This window comes from Bombina bombina, chromosome 3 (assembly GCF_027579735.1).
Source record: "Bombina bombina isolate aBomBom1 chromosome 3, aBomBom1.pri, whole genome shotgun sequence".
In the NCBI taxonomy this organism is placed as follows: Eukaryota; Metazoa; Chordata; class Amphibia; order Anura; family Bombinatoridae; genus Bombina; species Bombina bombina.
In genome coordinates, this window is record NC_069501.1 from 213561720 (window position 1) to 213585223 (window position 23504).

General features: G+C 39.8%; 1 protein-coding gene across 1 annotated transcript in view; it reads left to right on the plus strand.

The window, feature by feature from the left end:
* The window catches only part of TIMM22 (translocase of inner mitochondrial membrane 22), a 38361-nt gene that overhangs the window by 9007 nt on the left and 5850 nt on the right, over window positions 1–23504 (plus strand). The window contains 4 exon segments of the mRNA XM_053706126.1: window positions 3733–3752; window positions 3754–3891; window positions 3893–3931; window positions 19274–19346. Of these exon segments, the coding sequence (XP_053562101.1) occupies window positions 3733–3752; window positions 3754–3891; window positions 3893–3931; window positions 19274–19346 (270 nt within the window).

The window sequence follows — 23504 nt, forward strand, 5'->3', positions numbered from 1 at the left end:
ATATGTTGTCCCTTTTTAAAGCGGCAATATGGTCACCCTACATATAGATAACACTGTGCTCGTGCACATGAAGTAATCTGGGAGCAGGCACTGATTGGCTAGACTGGCAAGTCTGTCAAAAGAACTGAAAAAAAGGGGCAGTTTGCAGAGGGCTTAGATACAAGATAATCACAGAGTTAAAAGTATATTATTATAACTGTGTTGGTTATGCAAAACTGGGGAAATGGGTAATAAAGGGATTATCTATCTTTTAAAACAATAAAAATTCTGGTGTAGACTGTCCCTTTAAGAGCTGTTATACCGTTTGACTTTTACTTAGTATTAGTGAAAGTGCAACTTAATGAGTGCCTCTTATAAAATTAGCATGTGAGCCTACCTAGGTTTAGCTTTCACAAAGAATAACAAGAGAACAAAGGCAAATTTAATGATAAAAGTAAATTGGAAAGTTTGTTTAAAATTGTATGCCCTATCTGAATCATGAAAGTTTTATTTTGACTAGACTGAACCCTTTCATTCAGTTCCGTTGCCACCAGGTGACTTATATTTAGAGTGAGCAGTGGGGACTGTGTTGGAATGTCACTGAATTATTTATTCATTGAAGGGTTTGGTTGAGCCCTGCAGTACACTAAGAGTAAGTGGGTTAATTATTATATAAAAGATAGCAAAGTTCATTTAGGGTCCTAATTAAGTTCAGATATATGTCCATAATAAAACTACAGTGTACAAATGTGAAACTGGAACACACAGCTTTCCTCGCAGTTCGACCCCTCCATTGAATGTACTTACAAGCTAATACCTCAATAATATGAGGTAATTATGCGCTGGTGGGCTCTGTAGTGCGGTAAATCCTCAGTCCTGAAAACGGATGTGTGAACGGGCCACGTCCCCTCTCCTTTTCAATCTTTCTACGCTCTTTCTGCGACTCCTTCTGTTTATATACACACCCCGTATAGGCCGCTCCTGAGTATAAGCCGGGACCCTTAAAGTTGTTGCCATTTTAAAGAAATTAAATTTTTACTTAAAATAAGTATACACTTTACTGCCTTCTCTTAACCCACTCACCTCCTTCCCTCACACAGTGCCCAGTAACTCACCCTATTAACTACCTACCTACAAGCCTCCCCTCAGCCCTCCTCACCCTTTTAGCCCCCTTCTTCCTCACACAACCCCCTCCTCACTACTTATCATACATGCCCCAATCCTGACTCATCCTCAGCACACAGCACATAATGTGCTCCCACCCTGGCTCCCACTCCCATCCTTTGTGCTACAGATATTTACTTGTAGTTCTCAAAGGGTTTACACTTGTAGTAGGTACCAGTAAATCAAACTCAGTACTGTTAGATGACATTGGAGATCAATTTTAGTGTAACCTCAATCCTGGGCACGCCGCCGCCTGTGTCACAGGCTGATACCGGTAACTCACAGAAGCTCCTGCTCTCATCTTAAGCTTATCCACTCCCATCCTGAGCACATCAATGTGGGCCGCAGTGGTTTCTGGGGGCATATACTGTGCCGACATCTACTTCTGTAGCAAGGTTCGTGGCCAATTAAGAATACAAGCTTTGAGTAGGGGATCGTCCCTAGTGCTCATCCTATCAGAGAGTGTTGTGTGCGGGAGCATAGGGTTGTCCGGGCTGTAGCTGACAGAATCTCCAGGAAGCCCAGTGTTTGTGCAAAATTCATTCCCTCCCTCCGCAGCTCTTGCTTAACCCTGCACCAACCACTCAGAGCTACATCCCGAGTATAGGCCGCATCCCTGATTTAAAGACTTACATCAGGGGAAAAAAGTGCGCCTATACTCGGAACAATACGGTGTGTGTTGTTATATATATATATATATTATATATATATATATATATATATATATATAATATATATATATTATGACACTTTCAGACTCAACTTGCATCTCTTCTCTTTCATTGCTTTGCTTACTTTTCCAGTCAAGGTAGAGGTAAGTAGTCAAATGGTTATGGTCTCTCCACTCTGCAGAAGTTAATTCTCGAAATTCCCTCTGTCCTCCTAAGCACAGATGCCATAACTTTGCAAGCACTTACTTGGACAAAATACTTCTGAGGGGTGAGGGCTATGGTGCTTCCACTGTTTGGATTGTGCATTTGTCTCAGGATTGAAGTGGTGTATTTATGGCTCATCCATTGTTGCAGATCACCTAATAGAAATGGGTTAGGATTTCTTTGAATTCTTGTCAGAAATCCTTATAACCATGCTCTGTCTTTTCTAGTCTGTAGTCAACATTCGGGTACCCATTGTGCTGGTAATTTTTCTCATGCTCGGTACATCCAATAAATTTACTCTACTGTGTCATATGGCACCCATGTGATCAGCTATTTTGCTATTGTAAATCTTTGGTCACACCTCACCATGCCACTGAAGAAACCATGGAGAAAAAACCATGACAACTTTTCCTGGGAAACCAGATTGAGGGGCATCTTCACATAACTGTCTTACCAAATTTAAACTGTTAACCACTTTTGTTTACTGTTGTAAGATAGAGCCAGAGTCTTCTAATGTATCAACTGTATCCGTATTGATTTTTGTTGTAATTGCTCTTTTTTATCAAGTATTTTGTTTATACAATATTCTCGTTGCACAGTTTTTTCTACAAATTTCTCAACAGTGTACACAAAATATCCTCTAATTAAGAAATGTTAACATTATGCTCTTGAAATGGGCATCAGGGGGGGCACTTAAGGGATATGAAACGCAAACATTGTATTTTGTGAGTTGCAAGAGAGCTATTTGTAAAAAGTAGAAACCAATCTCAGTCCCACTTGATATAAAGTAGTCCTGACAGATAACCGAGGCACCAAAGGGATCAGCAAAAAACAATCCAATTGAGTGCCCAGGTCAGCTCTTCTTAAACACCAAAAAGGTCCACAGTACTGAAAGAAAAAAGAAGGCGCTCCAATGGCTCAATATCGCTGGAACAGGGGTGTTCCCTCTTAAGTAGTAACCCCAAAAAAATAATGTTCACAAGGATAGAGCACAGATTCAACAGTCTGGGAGATTAGGAGCTTCCCATCTGGGCTCAACATAGTAAAGCAGTGCTTGGTCCTTGGATAACTGTCTCTAGTAGTGACTAATTGCAGTGTCCAGTGTATAGTAAACACTTATTTACAAACCTTATTGGTCTCTAAAGGGGTTGATTTATTCAAAGTAATAAAATACAACCTTTTTTTTTTAAATTAAATTCCACTTTATTTACTTTAAAAGAGAAGGCATCTGGAGCACTACATGTGCTGCTGCAAATTCTTGCAAACTGCTACCAAATAGTGCTCCAGAAATGTCCGCCTCCTAAGCAAATGTCCTGCTTGTCAACATAAGAAACCAAGGAAAATTTGATAATAGGAGTAAATTAGAAGTTGCTTAAAATTGCATGTTCTATCTGGAATCATGGAAAGAAAAAAAAATTAGGTTTCATATCCCTTTAAGCAATAGAAAATTAGTACTTTGTCAGCAATGATGTGTAAGGCCTAGAGCTTTCCAAATTAGAATTTAGACTTACTGAGATACCCTCATTTTGGGTAGAAAGTCCCAGAAATTTGGACCCACTAGTAAAGGGTTATGCAATTGTGATATCCTGGTTCTGAGATCTCTTTATTTAACTTGGCCTTGTAGAAATGGTTAGTTAGATCTTCGTCAAAGTGTACATTCCTAATAGTTTTGTTACAGAAAAATAATGCTTTTTTCTTTTTTTTTTCCACAAAGGTTTTGTCTTGGGAGGAGCTTTTTGGTGTGTTCACAGCTGGTATTGATACCAATGTTGGTTTTGATCCTAAGGATCCCTATCGTACGCCCACTGCAAGGGAAGTGCTGAAAGACATGGGGCAGAGAGGAATGTCTTATGCCAAAAATTTGGCAATTGTTGGGTGCAATGTTCTCATGTACTGAGTGTCTTGTGGAATCGGTAAGCACAGTGTTAATGTGTATATATAACACAAACTGCCATCAGATCTGTGAAATACCCATAGAAGATATTAATCCACAATATCTATTTGTGGTTCAGGATTATTTAACATCAACTTTAGTCACGTATACAACAAAGAAAATGGAGGGTTTAGAGACCACTTAGGTCTTCCTCTGGCATTTCAGACAACCACAATCATTAAACGTATTATCTTTTACTGATCCCTTATACTCAAATAAGTTAAAAAAAAATTCACAGTCTTTTTTGTTATTGGTTATGCCTTTTTTTAAATGAAAATGTAAATGATAGAAAAGGTATTTTTGTTACTAAACTTGCATTACAGTGTTCTCCCCAGGGCCTTGTTGGATGGGGCGACCACTTCAGTTTCAACGGACCACCCCGGTATAACATTTCAGCCAATAATAAGCTGTTATTAGCTAATAGATACATGTTTTCTATGCGTATTGAACAAATTATCATTAAATTATTGTATGTTAATTTAGGCAGGGTTAATTTGTGCTTTAGATAGCAGAAAATGTTACACAGTTTTGCAGTCTTATACTAACCCCACCAAGAACAGCGCATTGTATCTTTATATAACAAACAAGATACCACCATAAATAGCATATGCAGTTACAGTATAGGGGACAACCTGTTTTATTTATAAATGGGTAGATATCGAGGAGTGATTTCTAATTTATAGTAAGGGAATTGTGAAGCCTCTCATTGGTTTCACACTGTCATAGCTTTTCCCCAAAAAATGACGATACCATTAATTTTGCTTTTCTATTATTTTAGAAGGGTCAACACCTTCAGCCTTGGGAACTGAAGGCTTAAATTCATGACAATAAGAACTGGTAAGAAGCACAATAATAGCATCAGTAAACATGGAGTAATGTTGCTATTTATAAAATAAATATATCCCTTTTTAATCATACTGATTGCTAGTATCAAAGGAAAACTGGCATAGTTTAAGGCAGTAAAAAAATTAACTTTTTCTCCTTAAGGGCTCACAGCCTCTACTGTAATGTAATAATAAGAATGGTTAAAATGAAAAAGGATTCTGTTATAAATATATATAAAATAATTGTAGTAAATGTTTTGTGTTCAGAATCGTTATGAAAGGTCCTGGAGTAAACTACTAAGTCTGGACATTGATTTTTCATATCTTGCACAATATTATAATATCTAAATATATCTATGACAAATTAGATTGACAAATTTTTAAGTGAAACAAGTCCCAAAGTCGGTTATCGCTGAGAGGGTTGCTCCACTTGAAACCACAGGTGTAAGAGTCAGTCTGTGCATGAAAAACAAAAAGGAGAGAAGGGGGGGGGCGCCTCATAGGGTAGCAATGTCTGTAAAGAGTATCGATATTCTCAAAACATAAGAATCGCACAATTTTTGATGGCAGCCCGAGGGAAGAAAGGTACAAATACGCCGGCTGACACTCACAGCTGAAAGCTCGCTGAAAACCCCGTGGCGGCAGTACAGGAGGTCTTGGCGGGTGTTAATATCAATGATACCAGTCTCCTTATTTCTAGTAACACTATTTACCCCCTTATTTGCAAATAAGGAGTTAATCTTAATAGTTAGTGTGAAAGATTCTAAATAAATGTTGCTGCAAATGAAAAAGACAAGACCGGCCCGTTTTGAAGTACAGGCATACTTCAATTAATTGCACTTCGCAGATATTGCTCTTTTTACAAATTTAAGGTTTGTGTCTTTAAAAAGTGATAATGGAAGTAAATTTGAATTTTTTATTTATTTTTTTTAACTGCATGTTCTATCTGAAATGAATCATGTCAACTTTAAAGGGACAGTGAACACCTTAAGATATTTTTTTTATTTAAAATGTTTAGTTATGCATAATGAAAACTACTTGGCAATATATTTTCATTGTTTATTTCACCCACTTTACATGTATTTTAGCTCTGAAAATTGACCAATTTCTGATGCTCCGAACTTGAAATACACCCTTCTACCTTTGGTCTTTATACTTGATACTAGCATTGATACTAACATTATGACTGTGGCTAACCTTGTTGTCTGCTTATTGAAGCTCAGATTGGCGCCTACAAAAAAGGCAAATGGTGGGTAGGGTTTGGGTATTGAAAATTAATTGCAGTATAAAGTATGTTAATTTGTTTTTAAAAGGTTAAGATTTGGCTGATTATATGATTATTCTTTAGCAACACATCAAAAATGTATTGTAACTACACAGTGTTTACTGTCCCTAAATTGATTGAGCAGGTAGTGTTTGTATCTGTTTAGTGACGTTACATTCTAATGTCATCCAATCAGGCAGGGTAATGTCCTTTTCAAGTTCTTTCAGCTAGGCATGAGCACTCTGATGCTTCGTTAGCATCCGAATGAGGAAGAAGGCAGCCACTCGTGGCATTAAATATTATTTAACAAATGAGCAGGTGGCCACTAACCATAGATACATATGCTAGTATGTATAGTGTTTTGTTGTACATATTCTTCATTTGTGTGTTTCACTGTAAAACATAACTTTTATTACAAATTACTTGTGGTAAGATCTGCACAGATCTTAGTGTGTTTGCACTTTCACAAGAAGGATTCCAGCTCCAGAAAGAGCCAAATGCCACAAGCAGCTACCAGCTTTCCTCATGAAGTTGCTAACAAAACATACAAATGCCCAGGACTACTTTTTACTGTGGAATTTGCTAAGTGTAAATTTGTTCTAGAGAATTTAGATTGTGATTAAAAAAAAAACATAATTTATGTAAGAACTTACCTGATAAATTCATTTCTTTCATATTAGCAAGAGTCAATGAGCTAGGTGACGTATGGGATATACATTCCTACCAGGAGGGGGGCAAAGTTTCCCAAACCTTAAAAATGCCTATAAATACACCCCTCACCACACCCACAATCAGTTTAACGAATAGCCAAGAAGTGGGGTTGATAAGAAAAAAGTGCGAAAGCATATAAAAATAAGGAATTGGAATAATTGTGCTTTATACAAAAAAATCATAACCACCACAAAAAAGGGCGGGCCTCATGGACTCTTGCTAATATGAAAGAAATGAATTTACAGGTAAGTTCTTACATAAATTATGTTTTCATTCATGTAAGTAGCAAGAGTCCATGAGCTAGTGACGTATGGGATAATGACTACCCAAGATGTGGATCTTTCCACGCAAGAGTCACTAGAGAGGGAGGGATAAAATAAAGACAGCCAATTCCTGCTGAAAATAATCCACACCCAAAATAAAGTTTAATGAAAAACATAAACAGAAGATTCAAACTGAAACCGCTGCCTGAAGTACTTTTCTACCAAAAAACTGCTTCAGAAAGAAGAAAATACATAAAAATGGTAGAATTTAGTAAAAGTATGCAAAGAGGACCAAGTTGCTGCTTTGCAAATCTGATCAACCGAAGCTTCATTCCTAAACTCCCAGGAAGTAGAAACTGACCTAGTAAATGAGCTGTAATCCTTTGAGGCGGAGTTTACCCGACTCGACATAGGCATGATGAATTAAAGATTTCAACCAAGATGCCAAAGAAATGGCAGAAGCTTTCTGGCCTTTTCTAGAACCGAAAAGATAACAAATAGACTAGAAGTCTTTCGGAAAGACTTAGGTAGCTTCACATAATATTTTCAAAGCTCTAACAACATCCAAAGAATGCAACGATTTCTCCGTAGAATTCTTAGGATTAGGACATAATGAAGGAACCACAATTTCTCTACTAATGTTGCTTTTGGGGGGGGAATTCACAACCTGTAGGGTAAAAATTCAAAAGAAGTTTCGCAACACCACCGCCTTAGTCCTGATGAAAAAATCAGAAAAGGAGACTCACAAAAAGGAGCAGATAATTCAGAGGACTCTTCTGGCAGAAGAGATCGCCAAAAGGAACAAAACTTTCCAAGAAAGTAATTTAATGTCCAATGAATGCATAGGTTCAAACGGAGGAGCTTGAAGAGCCCCCAGAAGCAAATTCAAACTCCAAGGAGGAGAAATTGGACTTAATGACAGGTTTATACGAACCAAAGCTTGTACAAAACAATGAATATCAGGAAGATTAGCAATCTTTCTGTGAAAAAGAACAGAAAGAGCAGGAGATTTGTCCTTTCAAAGAACTTGGCGGATAAACCTTTATCTAAACCATCCTGAAGAAACTGTAAAATTCTCGGAATCCTAAAAAGATGCCAAGAAAAATGATGAGAAAGACACCAAGAAATATAAGTCTTTTCCAGACTCTATAATATATCTCTCTGGATACAGGATTTACGAGCCTGTAACATAGTATTAATCACAGAGTCAGAGAAACCTGCTTTGACCAAGAATCAAGCGTTCAATCTCCATACCTTTAAATTTAAGGATTTGAGATCCTGATGGAAAAAAGGACCTTGCGACAGAAGGTCTGTCGTAGGCGGAGAGGAGTCCACGGATGGCAAGAGGCCATCCGACAAGATCCGCATACCAAAACCTTTGGAGGCCATGCCGGAAGCTACCAGCAGAACAAACGAGCATTCCTTCAGAATCTTGGAGATTACTCTTGGAAGAAGAACTAGAGGTGGATAAGATGATAGGCAGGATGATACTTCCAAGGAAGTGATAATGCATCCACTGCTTCCCGCCTGAGGATCCCGGGATCTGGGACAGATACCTGGGAAGTTTCTTGTTTAGATGAGACGCCATCAGATCTATTTCTGGAGGCTCCCACATTTGAACAATCTGAAGAAATACCTCTGGGTGAAGAGACCATTCGCCCCGGGATGCAACGTTTGGCGACTGAGATAATCCGCTTCCCAATTGTGCTATACCTGGATATGAACTGCAGAGATTAGACAGGAGCTGGATTCCGCCCAAACCAGAATTCGAGATACTTCTTTCATAGCCAGAGGGACTGTGAGTCCCTCCTTGATGATTGATGTATGCCACAGTTGTGACATTGTCTGTCTGAAAAGCAAATGAACGATTCTCTCTTCAGAAGAGGCCAAGACTGAAGAGCTCTGAAAATTGCACGGAGTTCCAAAATATTGATCGGTAATCTCACCTCCTGAGATTCCCAAACTCCTTGTGCCCGTCAGAGATCCCCACACAGCTCCCCAACCTGTGAGACTTGCATCTGTTGAAATTACAGTCCAGGCGAAGAACAAAAGAAGCCCCCTGAATTAAACGATGGTGATCTGTCCACCACGTTAGAGAGTGTCGTACATTCGGTTTTTAAAAGATATTAATTGAGATATCTTTGTGTAATCCCTGCACCATTGATTCAGCATACAGAGCTGAAGAGGTCGCATGTGAAAACGAGCAAAGGGATCGCGTCCGAGTGCAGCAGTCATAAGGACCTAGAATTTCCATGCATAAGGCTACCGAAGGGAATGATTGTGACTGAAGGTTTCGACAAGCTGAAATCAATTTTAGACGTCTCTTCTCTGTCAAAGACAGAGTCATGGACACTGAATCTATCTGGAAACCCAGAAAGGTTACCCTTGTCTGAGGAATCAATGAACTTTTTGGTGAATTGATCCTCCAACCATGATCTTGAAGAAACAACACAAGTCGATTCGTATGAGATTCTGCTAAATGTAAAGACTGAGCAAGTACCAAGATATCGTCCAAATAAGAAATACCACAATACCCTGTTCTCTGATTACAGACAGAAGGGCACCGAGAACCTTTGTAAAAATTCTTGGAGCTGTAGCTAGGCCAAACGGCAGAGCCATAAACTGGTAATGCGTGTCCCGAAAAGAGAATCTCAGGAACTGATAATGGATCTGATGAATCGGAATTATGCAGATATGCATCCTGTAAATCTAGTTGTGGGGCATATAATGCCCTTGTTGAACAAAAGGCAAGATAGTCCTTACAGTTACCATTTGAACGTTGGTATCCTTACATAGACGATTCAATATTTTTTAGATCCAGAACAGGTCTGAAGGAATTCTCCTTCTTTGGTACAATGAAGAGATTCGAATAAAACAACCCCAGTCCCTGTTCCAGAACTGGAACTGGCATAATTACGAGAACGATGTAAATCCTGCGCAGAAAGGACAGATGGGGGGAAGGGGATTGGGGAAGTAGCCTCTAGCTCTCCTCAACGGGTACCCTAGTGTACCCATGTAAACAGAAAACGGTAGGGGTGTGGAGGTGAGCGCCAAAGTAGGCTGAGGGAAGGGGAGAGGGGGAGACAACTATTGCCCACAATGTGGGTCCTCCTACTGGTATGGTATGGAGTGAGTGTACAAAATATATATAATGCTAAAAGGGTATATAGGTTAAAAATGTATATCAATATTTATTCCACACAATTGGGTTAAAGAATGTCGGTGATCTTCTAAAAAATACAGTAAAAAAATAATACACATTCATAGAACAATCATGGATCATGTTACAATAACGAAATATTGAAAATGACATAAAATCAGAATAAAAATAAAAATAGAAATGACCATGGTGCACCTAAAAACGTTGACAATGAATGACCTGATAGCCAAGTATCTTAGTATGGGTGGTGACTCTATGGTACAGTCCGGATATTGATGATGTTCTTATAATTGTATTTAATCCAAACAGATAACATGTGACAAAAGAAAGTGTCTGATAGTTTATAATCCAATTCTGAAAAATTCCAAAATAGTGTGTGTCCTGGTGCTTAAAAAAATAAAAATAGAAATACAAACTTATAAATGTGAAAAACAATGTGATCACTGGATGTCAAAAAAATGGAAGAAAGTTAGAAAAAATGTGGAGAAAATATAGGTAACTTCGCAAAAATGTGGAAATCCTCAAACAGGTGAAGCAAAAAATTAGTCTTTCAAAAGTTAATCAATAAGTGTCCAAAATGATATAGTGAATTCTGTGCAGTGAAGTTGTCGCCCAGTTTGATGCAATAAAACAAATAAAACTGTGCAAAAACCTGCAAAGAAAGCAAACAATACTATAATATATACAAACTGTTCAGTGGATGTATCAGTATTATGCTTACTCAGATCAGTCGACGCGTTTCGGCCATGTACTCCTGGCCTTTATCAAGACTCCTTATCAAGTCTTGATAAAGGCCAGGAGTACAAGCTCTTCTAGCTAAAATAGCTAGAGACATAAACCTGATATCAACTCTGATAATATAAAAAATGGCATCACAGATAAAATTATTAGCATGTTGAAGAAGAATAATAATATTATGAGAATCATGATCTGTTACTTGTTGCGCTAAAGTTTCCAACCAAAAAGTTGAAGCTGCAGCAACATCAGCCAATGATATAGCAGGTCTATAGAAATTATCCTGAACACAGATAAGCTTTCTTAGAAAGGATTCAATTTTCCTATCTAAAGGATCCTTAAAGGGAAGTACCATCTGACGTAGGATTAGTAGTACGTTTAGCAAGGGTAGAAATAGCCCCATCAACCTTAGGGATTTTGTCCCAAAATTCTAATCTTGTCAGACGGCACAGGATATAATTGGCTTAAAACGTTTAGAAGGAGTAGAATGAATTACCCAATTAATCCCATTCGTCTGGAAATTACTTCAGAAATAGCACTAGGAACAGGAAAAACTTCTGGAATAACCACAGGAGATTTAAAAGACCTTATCTAAACTTTTAGAATTAGTATCAAGAGGACCAAGAATCCTCAATTTCTAAAGGCAATTAGTACTTCTTTAAGTAGAAGAACGAATAAATTCCATTTTAAATAAATATGAAGATTTATCAGCATCAATCTCTGAGACAGAATCCCTCTGAACCAGAAGAGTCATCAGGAATCAGAATGATGAGTTCATTTAAAAATTCATCTGTATAAAGAGGAAGTTTTAAAAGATTTTTTATGTTTACTAGAAGGAGGTAATAACAGACATAGCCTTCTTGATGGATTCAGAAACAAAATCTCTTATGTTATCAGGAACATTCTGAACATTAGATGTTGATGGAACTGGGCAACAGGGTAATGGTACATTACTAAAGGAAATATTATCTGCATTAACAAGTTTGTCATGACAATTAATACAAACAACAGACTGGGAGGAATATCTACCAAAAGTTTACAGCAGATACACTTAGCTTTGGTAGTTCCAGCACACGAGACAGGCGATTTTCCTGAGTATCTTCTTACTCAGATGCAACGTGAGACATCTTGCAATATGTAAGAGAAAAAACAACATATAAAGCTAAATTGATCAAATTCCTTAGAATGACAGTTTCAGGAATGGGAAAAAATGCCAATGAACAACGTTCTAGTAACCAGAAGCAAAGGAAAAAATGAGACTTAAATAATTGGAACAAAAGCGACGCCCATATTTTTTTAGCGCCAAATAAGACGCCCACATTATTTGGCGCCTAAATGCTTTGTGGTCGCCAAAAATACGGTCCACGTCCGGAACGCCGACATCGTTGGCGCAAAAGAACTTCAAAGAATGACGCAAACTTCCGGCGACACGTATGACAGAAAAGATTTTTTGCGCGCAAAAAAGTCAGCCGCAAGAATGACGCACATAAAATGAAGCATTTTCAGCCCCCGCGAGCCTAACAGGCCCACAGGGTAAAAAAAGAGTCAAATTTTTAAGGTAAGAAAAATTAATTGATTCAAGTGCATTATCGAGTCAAGGCAAAAAAAATGTTTGAATACATATATTTAGAACTTTATAAACAAAGTGCCCAACCATAGGCTTAGAGTGTCACAGAAAATAAGACTTACTTACCCCAGGACACTCATCTACAGGTTTGTAGAAAGCCAAACCAGTACTGAAAACGAAAATCAGCAGAGGTAATGGTATATATATATATATATATAGGAGTATATCGTCGATCTGAAAAGGGAGGTAGAGATGAATACGACCGATAACTGAGAACCTAAGAAATAGACCCCGTAGAAGGAGATCACTGCATTCAAAATAGGCATACTCTCCTCACATCCCTCTGACATGCACATGCACGCTGAGAGGGAAAACCGGGCTCCAACCTGCTGCGGAGCGCATATCAACGTAGAATCTAGCACAAACTTACTTCACCACCTCCATAGGAGGCAAAGTTTGTTAAACTGAATTGTGGTGTGGTGAGGGGTGTATTTATAGGCATTTTAAGGTTTGGGAAACTTGCCCCTCCTGGTAGGAATGTATATCCCATACGTCACTTACTCATGGCTCTTGCTAATTACATGAAAGAAATCAGTTCTTTGTGTACTTGCCTAAGCAATAGTTTTCTCTTGTAAGGTGGTATCCAGTCCACGGATTCATCCATTACTTGTGGGATATTCTCCTTCCCAACAGGAAGCTGCAAGAGGATCACCCACAGCAGAGCTGTCTATATAGCTCCTCCCCTAACTGCCACCTCCTCCCAGTCATTCTCATTGCAGCTCTCGACAAGGGGAAGTAGCTAGAGAGATGTGGTGCATTAATGTAGTTTATCTTCAATTAAAAGTTTGTTATTTTCAAATGGTACCGGAGTTGTACTATTTTAGGCTCAGGCAGAAAGTTGAAGAAGAGTCTGCCTGTGTCTTTGATGATCTTAGCAGGTTGTAACTAAGATCCATTGCTGTTCTCACACATAACTGAAGAGAGTGGGTAACTTCAGCTTGGGGGAATAGCGTGCAGGGTCTCCTGCTCTGAGGTATGGTGCAGTTTTAAATTTTTCTAGAGAAATGATATGCTAGAAAATGCTGACAATACCCGGATTTACTTAAGGGTAAGCCTGATTACAGGTGATTTAATAACGACTGGTATCATGCTTGCTGTAAAGGGTAATATTTTTATTATTTACTCACATTACTGAATAGATATAACGTTTGCTGAAGGGTGTATGAACGTTTATTACATATTGTGTAAAAACTTTATTCGGGGCCCAGTTTTTTCACATGGCTGACTAGATTTTGCCTAGGGATAGTTTTTTTTAAGGGCCCTCTCACTGTGAGTACAGGTTGGGAGGGGCCAATTTTCGCGCCTAAATTGCGCATTAGGTTTTTGCAGGTTTGAGACATCCAGCTTCCCTGAGAGGAGTCCCCTGAACATTTAGGACCTCTCGATAGGGTTTTTGTGCCTTCCAAAGTCGTTGTATGGGCAGGTAGGGCACAGTAGAGCTTTGGTGTGACTGTTTAAAAATGTTTATATCGTTTTTTTGATCCGGTTTTGAAACTAAGGGGGTTAATCATCCATTTGCAAGTGGGTGCAATGCTTCTTTTAGCCTATTATACACACTGTAAAAATTTTGTAAGATTTACTGCTTTTTTCACTGTTTTGCAGTTTCTGTGATTGTTTCTTTCTCTTAAAGGCACAGTACCCGTTTTTATTTTTTGCTTGTTCACAGTTTTATTAGAAGTGTTTTCCAAGCTTGCTGGTCTCATTACTAGTCTGTTTAAACATGTCTGACATAGAGGAAACTCATTGTTCATTATGTTTAGAAGCCATTGTGGAACCCCCTCTTAGAATTGTGTACCAAATGCACTGATTTACTATAGATTACAAAGACCATATTCTGGCTTTAAAAAATGTATCACCAGAAGAAATTGACAAGGAGGAAGTTATGCCGTCTAACTCTCCCCACGTGTCAGATCCTATAAATCCCGCTCAGGGGACGCCTAGTACATCTAGCGCGCCCATTGCGTATACCTTGCAAGACATGGCGCAGTTATGAATCTTACCCTTACAGAGTATTATCTAAACTGCCAGGATTGCAAGGAAAGCGAGACGGCTCTGGGACTAGAATAAATACAGAGCTCTCTGACGCTTTAGTAGCTATGTCTGATACACCCTCACATTATACTGAAGCAGGGGAGCTTCAATCTGTGGGTGATTTTTCTGATTCAGGGAAGATACTTCAATCTGATTCTGATATGTCTACATTTAAATTTAAGCTTGAACACCTCTGCGTATTGCTCAGGAGGTTTTAGCAACTCTGGACGACTGGTGACACTATTGTAGCCCCAGAGAAATTATGTAGATTGGATAAAATACTATGCAGTACCTACTTACACGGATGTTTTTCCAATCCCTAAAAGGTTTTCTGAAATCATTACTAAGGAATGGGATAGGACCAGGTGTACCGTTCTCTACTCCCCCTCCTGTTTTTAAAAAGATGTTTCCTATAGACGCCGCTTCACAACGGGACTTATGGCAGACGGTCCCTAAGGGTGGAGGGAGCAGTTTCTACTCTAGCTAAGCGTACCACTATCCCTGTCGAGGACAGTGTGGCTTTTCTAGATCCAATGATAAAAAATTAGAGGGTTACCTTAAGAAAATTTTTATTCAACAAGGTTTTATTCTCCAGCCTCTTGCATGCATTGCCCCAGTCCACTGCTGCCAGCACTTTCTGGTTTGAGTCCCTAGAGGAGGCTCTACAGGTTGATAACGCCCGTTGGGAAGATATTATTGACAAGCTTAGGCCCCTTAAGCTAGCCAATTCATTTGTTTCTGATCCGTTGTTCATTTAACCAAGCTAACGGCTAAAAATTCAGGTTTTGCTAGTTCAGGCGCGTAGGGCGCTATGGCTTAAATCCTGGTCAGCTGACGTGACTTCAAAGTCTAAACTTCTCAACATTCCCTTCAAAGGACAGACCCTATTGGGGCCTGGACTGATGAAATCATTTTTGACATCACTGAGGAAAAGGTCACCCCTTCCGCAAGACAGGTCCAACAAATTAAGGACCAAACAGTCTAGTTTCGTCCCTTTCGAAACTTCAAGAGCTTCAGCTTCCTCTAACACAAAACAAGAGGGAACTTTTGCCCAGTCTAAGCCGGTCTGGAGACCTAACCAGGCTTGGAACAAGGGGAAACAGGCCAAAAACCTGCTGGCCTGCCTCTAAGACAGCATGAAGGAGCAGCCCCCGATCCGGAAACGGATCTAGTAGGGGGCAGACTCTCTCTCTTCACCCAGGCTTGGGCAAGAGATGTCCAGGATCCCTGGGCATTGGAAATTGTGTCCAAGGGTTATCTTCTGGAATTCAAAACCTCTCCCCCAAAAGGGAGATTTCATCTCTCACTTTTTCTTCTGCAAACCAGATATAGAGAGAGGCATTCTTACATTGTGTTCAAGACCTTCTAATTATGGGAGTGATCCACCCAGTTCCGCAGGAGGAACAGGGTCAGGGCTTCTATTCAAATCTGTTTGTAGTTCCCAAGAAAGAGGGAACATTCAGACCAATCTTAGATCTCAAGATCTTAAACAAATGTCTCAGAGTTCCATCCTTCAAGATGGAGACTATTCGAACCATCCTTCCTATGATCCAGGAGGGTCAATATATGACTACCGTAGACCTAAAGGATGCTTATCTTCACATCCGATACACAAAGATCATCATTGTTTTCTCAGGTTTGCCTTTCTAGACAGGCACTACCAGTTTGTGGCTCTTCCCTTTGGTTGGCCACGGCACCAAGAATCTTTACAAAGGTTCTAGGGTCCCTTCTAGCGGTCCTAAGGCCGCGGGGTATAGCAGTAGCCCCTTACTTAGACGGCAGTCTGATACAGGCGTTGACTTTTTCAAGTTGCCAGGTCCCACACGGACATTGTTCTGGCATTTCTGAGGTCCCATGGTGGAAGGTGAACGAAGAAAAGAGCTCTCTATCCCCTCTAACAAAAGTTTCATTCCTAGGGACTCTGATAGATTCGGTAGAAATGAAGATTTACCTAACGAAGGCCAGATTGTCAAAACTTCTAGACTCTTGCCATGTCTTTATTCCACTTCTCGTCCTTCAGTGGCTCAGTGTATGGAAGTAATCGGTTTAATGGTAGCGGCAATGGACATAGTACCGTTTGCCCGCCTACATCTCAGACCGCTGCAAACTTTGCATGCTCAGTCAGTGGAATGGAGATTACACAGATTTGTCCCCTCTACTAATCTGGATCAAGAAACCAGGGATTCTCTTCTCTGGTGGCTATCTCAGGTCCATCTGTCCAAGGGGATGAGCTTCCGCAGGCCAGATTGGACTATAGTAACGACAGATGCCAGCCTTCTGGGCTGGGGGTGCAGTCCTGTAACTCCCCTGAAGGCTCAGGGCTCGTGGACTCAGGAGGAGGCTCTCCTTCCAATAAACATTCTGGAATTAAGAGCGATATTCAATGGCTCTTCAGGCTTGGCCTCAGCTTGCTGCGGTCAGGTTCATCAGATTTCAGTCGGACAATTATCACGACTGTAGCCTATATCAACCATCAGGGGGGAACAAGGAGCCCCCTGACAATGTTGGAGGTTTCAAAGATAATTCTATGGGCAGAGGTTCACTCTTGCCATCTCTCAGCTATCATATCCCAGGAGTAGAGAACTGGAGGCGGATTTTCTAAGTCGGCAGACTTTTCATCCGGGGGGAGTGGGAGCTCCAGTCCCGGAGGTATTTGCCCAGCTGATTCAACTATGGGGCAAACCAGAACTGGATCTCATGGCGTCTCGTCAGAACGCCAAACTTCCTTGTACGGGTCCAGGTCAAGGGATCCCCCAGGCAGCGACGGTAGATGCTCTAGCAGCGCCCTGTCCCTTCAGCCTGGCTTATGTGTTTCCACCATTTCTCTGCTCCCTCGGCTGATTGCCAAGATCAAGCAGGAGAGAGCTTCAGTGATTTTGATAGCTCATGCGTGGCCACGCAGAGACTTGGTATGCAGATCTGGTGGACATGTCATCCTTTCCACCATGGACTCTGCCGCTGAGGCAGGACCTTCTACTTCAAGGTCCCTTCAAACATCCAAATCTAATTTCTCTGCGTCTGACTGCTTGGAGATTGAACGCTTGATTTTATCAAAGCGTGGTTTTTCCGAGTCGGATCATCGATACCTTAATTCAGGCTCGAAAGCCTGTCACCAGAAAATTTATCATAAGATATGGTGTAAATATCTTCATTGGTGTGAATCCAAGAGTTACTCATGGAGTAAAGTCAGGATTCCCAGGATATTGTCTTTTCTCCAAGAAGGATTGGAGAAGGGATTGTCAGCTAGTTCCTTAAAGGGACAGATTTTTGCTCTGTCTATTCTTTGCACAAGCGTCTGGCGGATGTTCCAGACGTTCAGCCGCGTTTTGTCAGGCTTTAGTTAGAATCAAGCCTGTGTTTAAACCTGTTGCTCCGCCATGGAGTTTAAATTTAGTTCTTGGTAGCTATCTCTTCAGCTCGAAGAGTTTCAGAGTTATCTGCCTTGCAGTGTGATTCCCCTTATCTGATCTTCCATGCAGATAAGGTAGTGTTGCGTACCAAACCTGGGTTTCTTCCTAAGGTGGTATCTAATAAGAAATATCAATCAGGAGATTGTTGTTCCGTCACTGTGTCCTAATCCTTCTTCATAGAAGGAACGTCTATTACACAATCTTGACGTAGTTCGTGCTTTAAAGTTTTATTTACAAGCTACTAAAGATTTTCGTCAAACATCTACATTGTTTGTTGTCTACTCTGGTCAGAGGAAAGGCCAAAAGTCTTCGGCAACTTCTCTTTCCTTTTGGTTAAGAAGTATAATCCGCTTAGCTTATGAGACTGCTGGCCAGCAGCCTCCTGTAAGAATTACAGCTCATTCCACTAGAGCAGTGGCTTCCACATGGGCTTTTAAAAATGAGGCTTCTGTTGAACAGATTTGTAAGGCGGCGACTTGGTCTTCGCTTCATACTTTTTCTAAATTCTACAAATTTGATACTCTTTGCTTCTTCGGAGGCTATTTTTGGGAGAAAGGTCTTACAGGCAGTGGTGCCTTCCGTTTAGAGCGCCTGCCTTGTCCCTCCCTTCATCCGTGTCCTATAGCTTTGGTATTGGTATCCCACAAGTAATGGATGAATCCGTGGACTGGATACACCTTACAAGAGAAAACAAAATTTATGCTTACCTGATAAATTTATTTCTCTTGTGGTGTATCCAGTCCACGGCCCGCCCTGTCATTTTAAGGCAGGTGTTTTTTAATTTTTAAACTACAGTCACCACTGCACCCTATAGTTTCTCCTTTCTCTTGCTTGTCTTCGGTCGAATGACTGGGAGGTGGCAGTTAGGGGAGGAGCTATATAGACAGCTCTGCTGTGGGTGATCCTCTTGCAGCTTCCTGTTGGGAAGGAGAATATCCCACAAGTAATGGATGAATCCGTGGACTGGATACACCACAAGAGAAATAAAGTTTATCAGGTAAGCATAAATTTTGTTTTGTCTTCTTTGGCTTAATCTATAAGGAGCTATTGTAACTTCGCCTGCTTGTGGGTTTTATTTTGGCATTTCCATTTATAGGTCCTTTTTAATTTAAACAGTACTTTATAAATATTTCCCGAGAAATTTAGGCCACCTGCTGAAATCCTTTATTTTAACAAAGACAAAAATAGAAATGTATTTTTTCCATGCTGCTGTCACATAATTCAATGCATATGAGATTTCTTTTTAATGCATGTTCTACTTTTCAAAATACATCTTTTTTGTTTCCCCTTTTTTAAGTACCGAGGAAAATCTGACTGGAAAAACAGCGTGATCAGCGGGTGCATAACAGGGGGTGCGATCGGCTTTAGAGGTTGGTGATTTCCTGCTTTATATAAATATATATGTATAATACAACGGTTTTAAATATTAGTTCAGCAAAATAAAAAATTATTTTTTTTTAGATAAAACTATTCAATATTAAAGAAATAGGGCCGGATTAAAAGTGGAGCACAAAAGTATTAGCTCTGTTGTGCGTTACCATCACTCAAGCACAGTCATTAGTGCTTCTGTTTTTGTGTAACTGAAGCTATAGTTTAGGGTGTGCTAACATCTGCATGTCGGACTTCTTTGGGGGCATATAGTTAAAGGCATATGAAACCCCCCAAAAATATTTTGTGATCTCAGTTTTTTTTTTCTCAACTGCGGTCCTCAAGTACCCCTAACAGGCCAGGTTTTTATTATAGCTGATCCAGTGCACAGGTGAAGTAATCGGCTGATCAGTAACACCATGGTTACTAACCTGCTCTCATCCATTAGCTGTTTACTTCACCTGTGCACTAGTTCAGATTGAATGAAAACCTGGCCTTTTGGGGGTATTTGAAGGACCGCGGTTGAGAAACAATGGCTTAGAATACCAACTTTTGCTATATAGATAATGATGCTCCATTTGTAATCTAGACCATAATTATTCTTAAAGGGTCATGACTCCCAAATGTTGAAGCACTTGAAAGTGATGCAGCATAGCTGTAAAAAGCTGACTAGAAAATATCACGTGAGCATCTCTATGTAAAAAAGGGAAAATATTTACCTCAACATTTCCTAAGTATTCACACCCCTCTGTAAAGGGACTTTAGTCCCAGGACTTTCTAGGCAGTGTGCATCTGGCATGTGCAGGCGCACTCATGTTATTTTCCTATTCAGTTTAAGGAAGTTTACTGTGAAATCTCATGAGATCACAGCAAAGCAATGCATGAGCTCAGCACTGCTGATTGGCTATTGCTTTTTTTTTCTCAACTTGCAGCTTTACAGCAGCTCTAACTGTTCACAGAGCACTTTGGTAAACTGAAGACATTTTGAGGTAAAATATCTTCCCTTTTTACATATAAATGATCAGGTGATATTTTCTAGTCGGCTTTTTACAGTTATGCTGCATCACTTTCAAGTGCTTCAACATTTGGGTATCATGTCCCTTTAATAGATGGACAGAATATTCAGTCTCCTATATGATATATACTCAAAAAAGCAACCTAAAGCTTTCACAACTTCTGGGCATTAAAGGGGCAGTCTACACCAGAATTTGTATTGTTTAAAAAGATAGATAATCCCTTTATTAACCATTCCCCAGTTTTTACCAACCTAGTTATATTTAATATACTTTTTTACCTCTGCAAACTGCCCACTTCAGTTCTTTTGTCAGACTTGCATTTTAGCCATCAGTGCTGACTCCTAGGTAACTTCACTTGCGTGAGCAAAATGTTATCTATATAGCACACATGAACAAATGCCCTCTAGTGGTGAAAAACTGTCAAAATGCTTTCAGATAAGAGGCAGCCTTCAAGATCCTAAGAAATTAGCATATGAGCCTACCTAGGTTTTAAGAATACCAAGAGAACAGAGCAAAATTGGTGATAAAAATAAATTGGAAAGTTGTTAAAAAATAACATCTAAATCATGAAAGTTTATTTTGGACTAGACTGTCCCTTTTAAATGAATGTCTATTTTTATTTGTAATGGAATCTCTGTTCTGAATAAGTGACCAATATAATCCACCTGTGTGAATAAGTGACCACACAGGTTCTAGCTTCACTGTTCTATTATGTTAATTGTTTTATTGTCTTATTGGTTATAAAGTAAAGGAAAACTGAGGAAACATAAATTACAACGATGATACATTTTGTCCTGCTCTATAAAAATACTGTATCAAACAAATAAGGAATTAAGGGCCCTATTCTAATGGGAACTTACAATCTAGAAGGTTAGGGGTGAGAAACAGGAGGTGGGGACTGCAAGTGTGAGAATTGTTTTAGTTCAGAGTTATATGAGGGCAATTATTAGGTAAGTCATTTGTTACTGGGGGGTTGGGTGGAAGGTTTCCTTTAACAAAAATGTCTTATAGGAGCGTTTAAAGGAGGGACAGATAAGGGGAAAGTCGGACAGCACAAGGAAGTGCGTTTCAGTGGGTTGGTGCTTCACCAGAGAAGTCCTGCAGTCTAGCATGGGAGGATGTGTTGGTATAAGATGCAGGGAGCAGGTCATTGTTGGACCTTAGGGGGTGGGCTGGAGTACATTTGTTGCTTAGTGAGGACAGGTAAGGGGAACAGCATTGGTAAGGGCTTTGTAGCTCAGGGTGAGTATTTTGAATTTAATGCTGCTGTGAATGGGGAGCCAGTGACAGGACTCGGAGAGAGGGGCAGCAGATACAGAGCAGCAGGAAAGGTGGATTAGCCTGGCAGAGGCATTTAGGATGGATTAAAGGGGGGACGGGCAGGAGAGAGAAAGGGCAAAAGGTTATTAGAGTAGACAAGTCAGGAAATGGATTAGTTGCTTAGTGGTGTCAGCACTCAGAAACAAATTTCGGAGATATTGTGTAGGGTGGTTGCAGCAGGGTGTAGAGAAAAATTGGATGTGGGGATTTGAAGGACATATTGGAGTCAAGTGTAACTCTGAGCCAGCAGACTTGGGGTGATGTGGCGATATGGGTGCTGCCAACCGTTAAAAAAAAAAAAAAAAAAAAAGTCTGAAATAAGAGTAGAGCTAGAGAGGGGGGGATTAGGAGATGCATATTTTTGTAAAACCCATTAACTACACTGCTTTTTTTATGTCATTTAACCAAATGTTATAAAAAGGTTTGTGCTGCAATGAGACCTGGTGTGATGGCCTAGTCAACAGTTAACAAATATATGGTCACAGCTCTAATGCAAAAAAAAACACTAATATAACGCAGTAGTCCAAATTATAAGGGATTTACCTAAACACTTAGGTCTTATCAAAGAAGAATATATCTAGTAAGTAGGGATGCACCGAAATGAAAATTCTGGACCGAAACCGATACCGAAAATTCAGGATGATCCTGGCCGAAAACCGAAACGAAACCGAAATGTTTTTTTTCTTTTTTAACTACGGTGTGTGTGTGTGTGTGTGTAGCTGAGAGAGCTTGTAGGCGGGAAAGCTCCAACAAATGGACATGGTCACTTGTACAGTAGGGGCGTGATCTTAAGTGAAACTGGAGCTCTATAAGGGAGAGCGTGGTTATAGCCAGACAACAATACGAGGTGGACATGTGTTTTGTTTTTGGGTGTAGTTATCCGTGCGATGAGCGTGGCTGCACCTGATTGTCTCTCATCGTATCTCCGCCTAGTTCCTGGTTCGGGTCTCACACTGACCCGTCAGATTATATGTCCGGAGCCCCAAATGGAGTCTGCCTGTCACCTATCACCAGGACCACTGGACTTAGCTACAATCTTACGTGCAAGGTGGTTATAGAAAGTTACTGTGCTTTTTTGTATACACTGTCTGGTGGGTGCTAATTTGTACCAACTGTGTGCAAGCTTGGGGCTTATGCTTATAAAGTGTGCACGCATATTTGCCTCAGGCGAATAGAATGTCTACGCACAAGAGGCTGATGTATGAGCACTGTATATAAGGCTTAAAGATATTCACTGTGTGTGCTTAGGGCTGTTTCTGATAATATCAAGTGTTTATAAACATGTTACTTATCCTCCTTTGATATTTGTATTCACTATTAAGAACATTTTTAGCCATTTTGGTCCTCTTTGGGCCGAAATTGGAATTGCACATTTTCGGCGGCCCAAATTTTGGTGCATCGCTAGTATTATTCTTTATTAGTTCTGTGTAACAGAATCAGATTTAACCGTTTTTGTTTTGTTACCAATTATCAAAATAAAGTATAGTCCTAGAAAACTATTATTATATGTAAAACAGTAAGTCAAGTAATGAACTCTAACAGCAGCTCTAGGCTGGCATCAAATTTAAAATATGCCACACAATAATTTTGCCGAAAATAAAAGGCAAAAAAAACGAAAACCGAAATAACAAAAATTGCTATTTTCGGCCGAAACTTTCTGCGGCCCAAATTTCGGTGCATCCCTACTAGTAAGCTAACTAGAAATCACTACTGCTCTGTTTAATTAACAGCTTAATATTTGTAGTAACGACATGACAGAAATGTCAATGTTCATCAATTTATTGCAGATACAGAAACAAGCTAAAATCAAGTGTGGATGGAAAC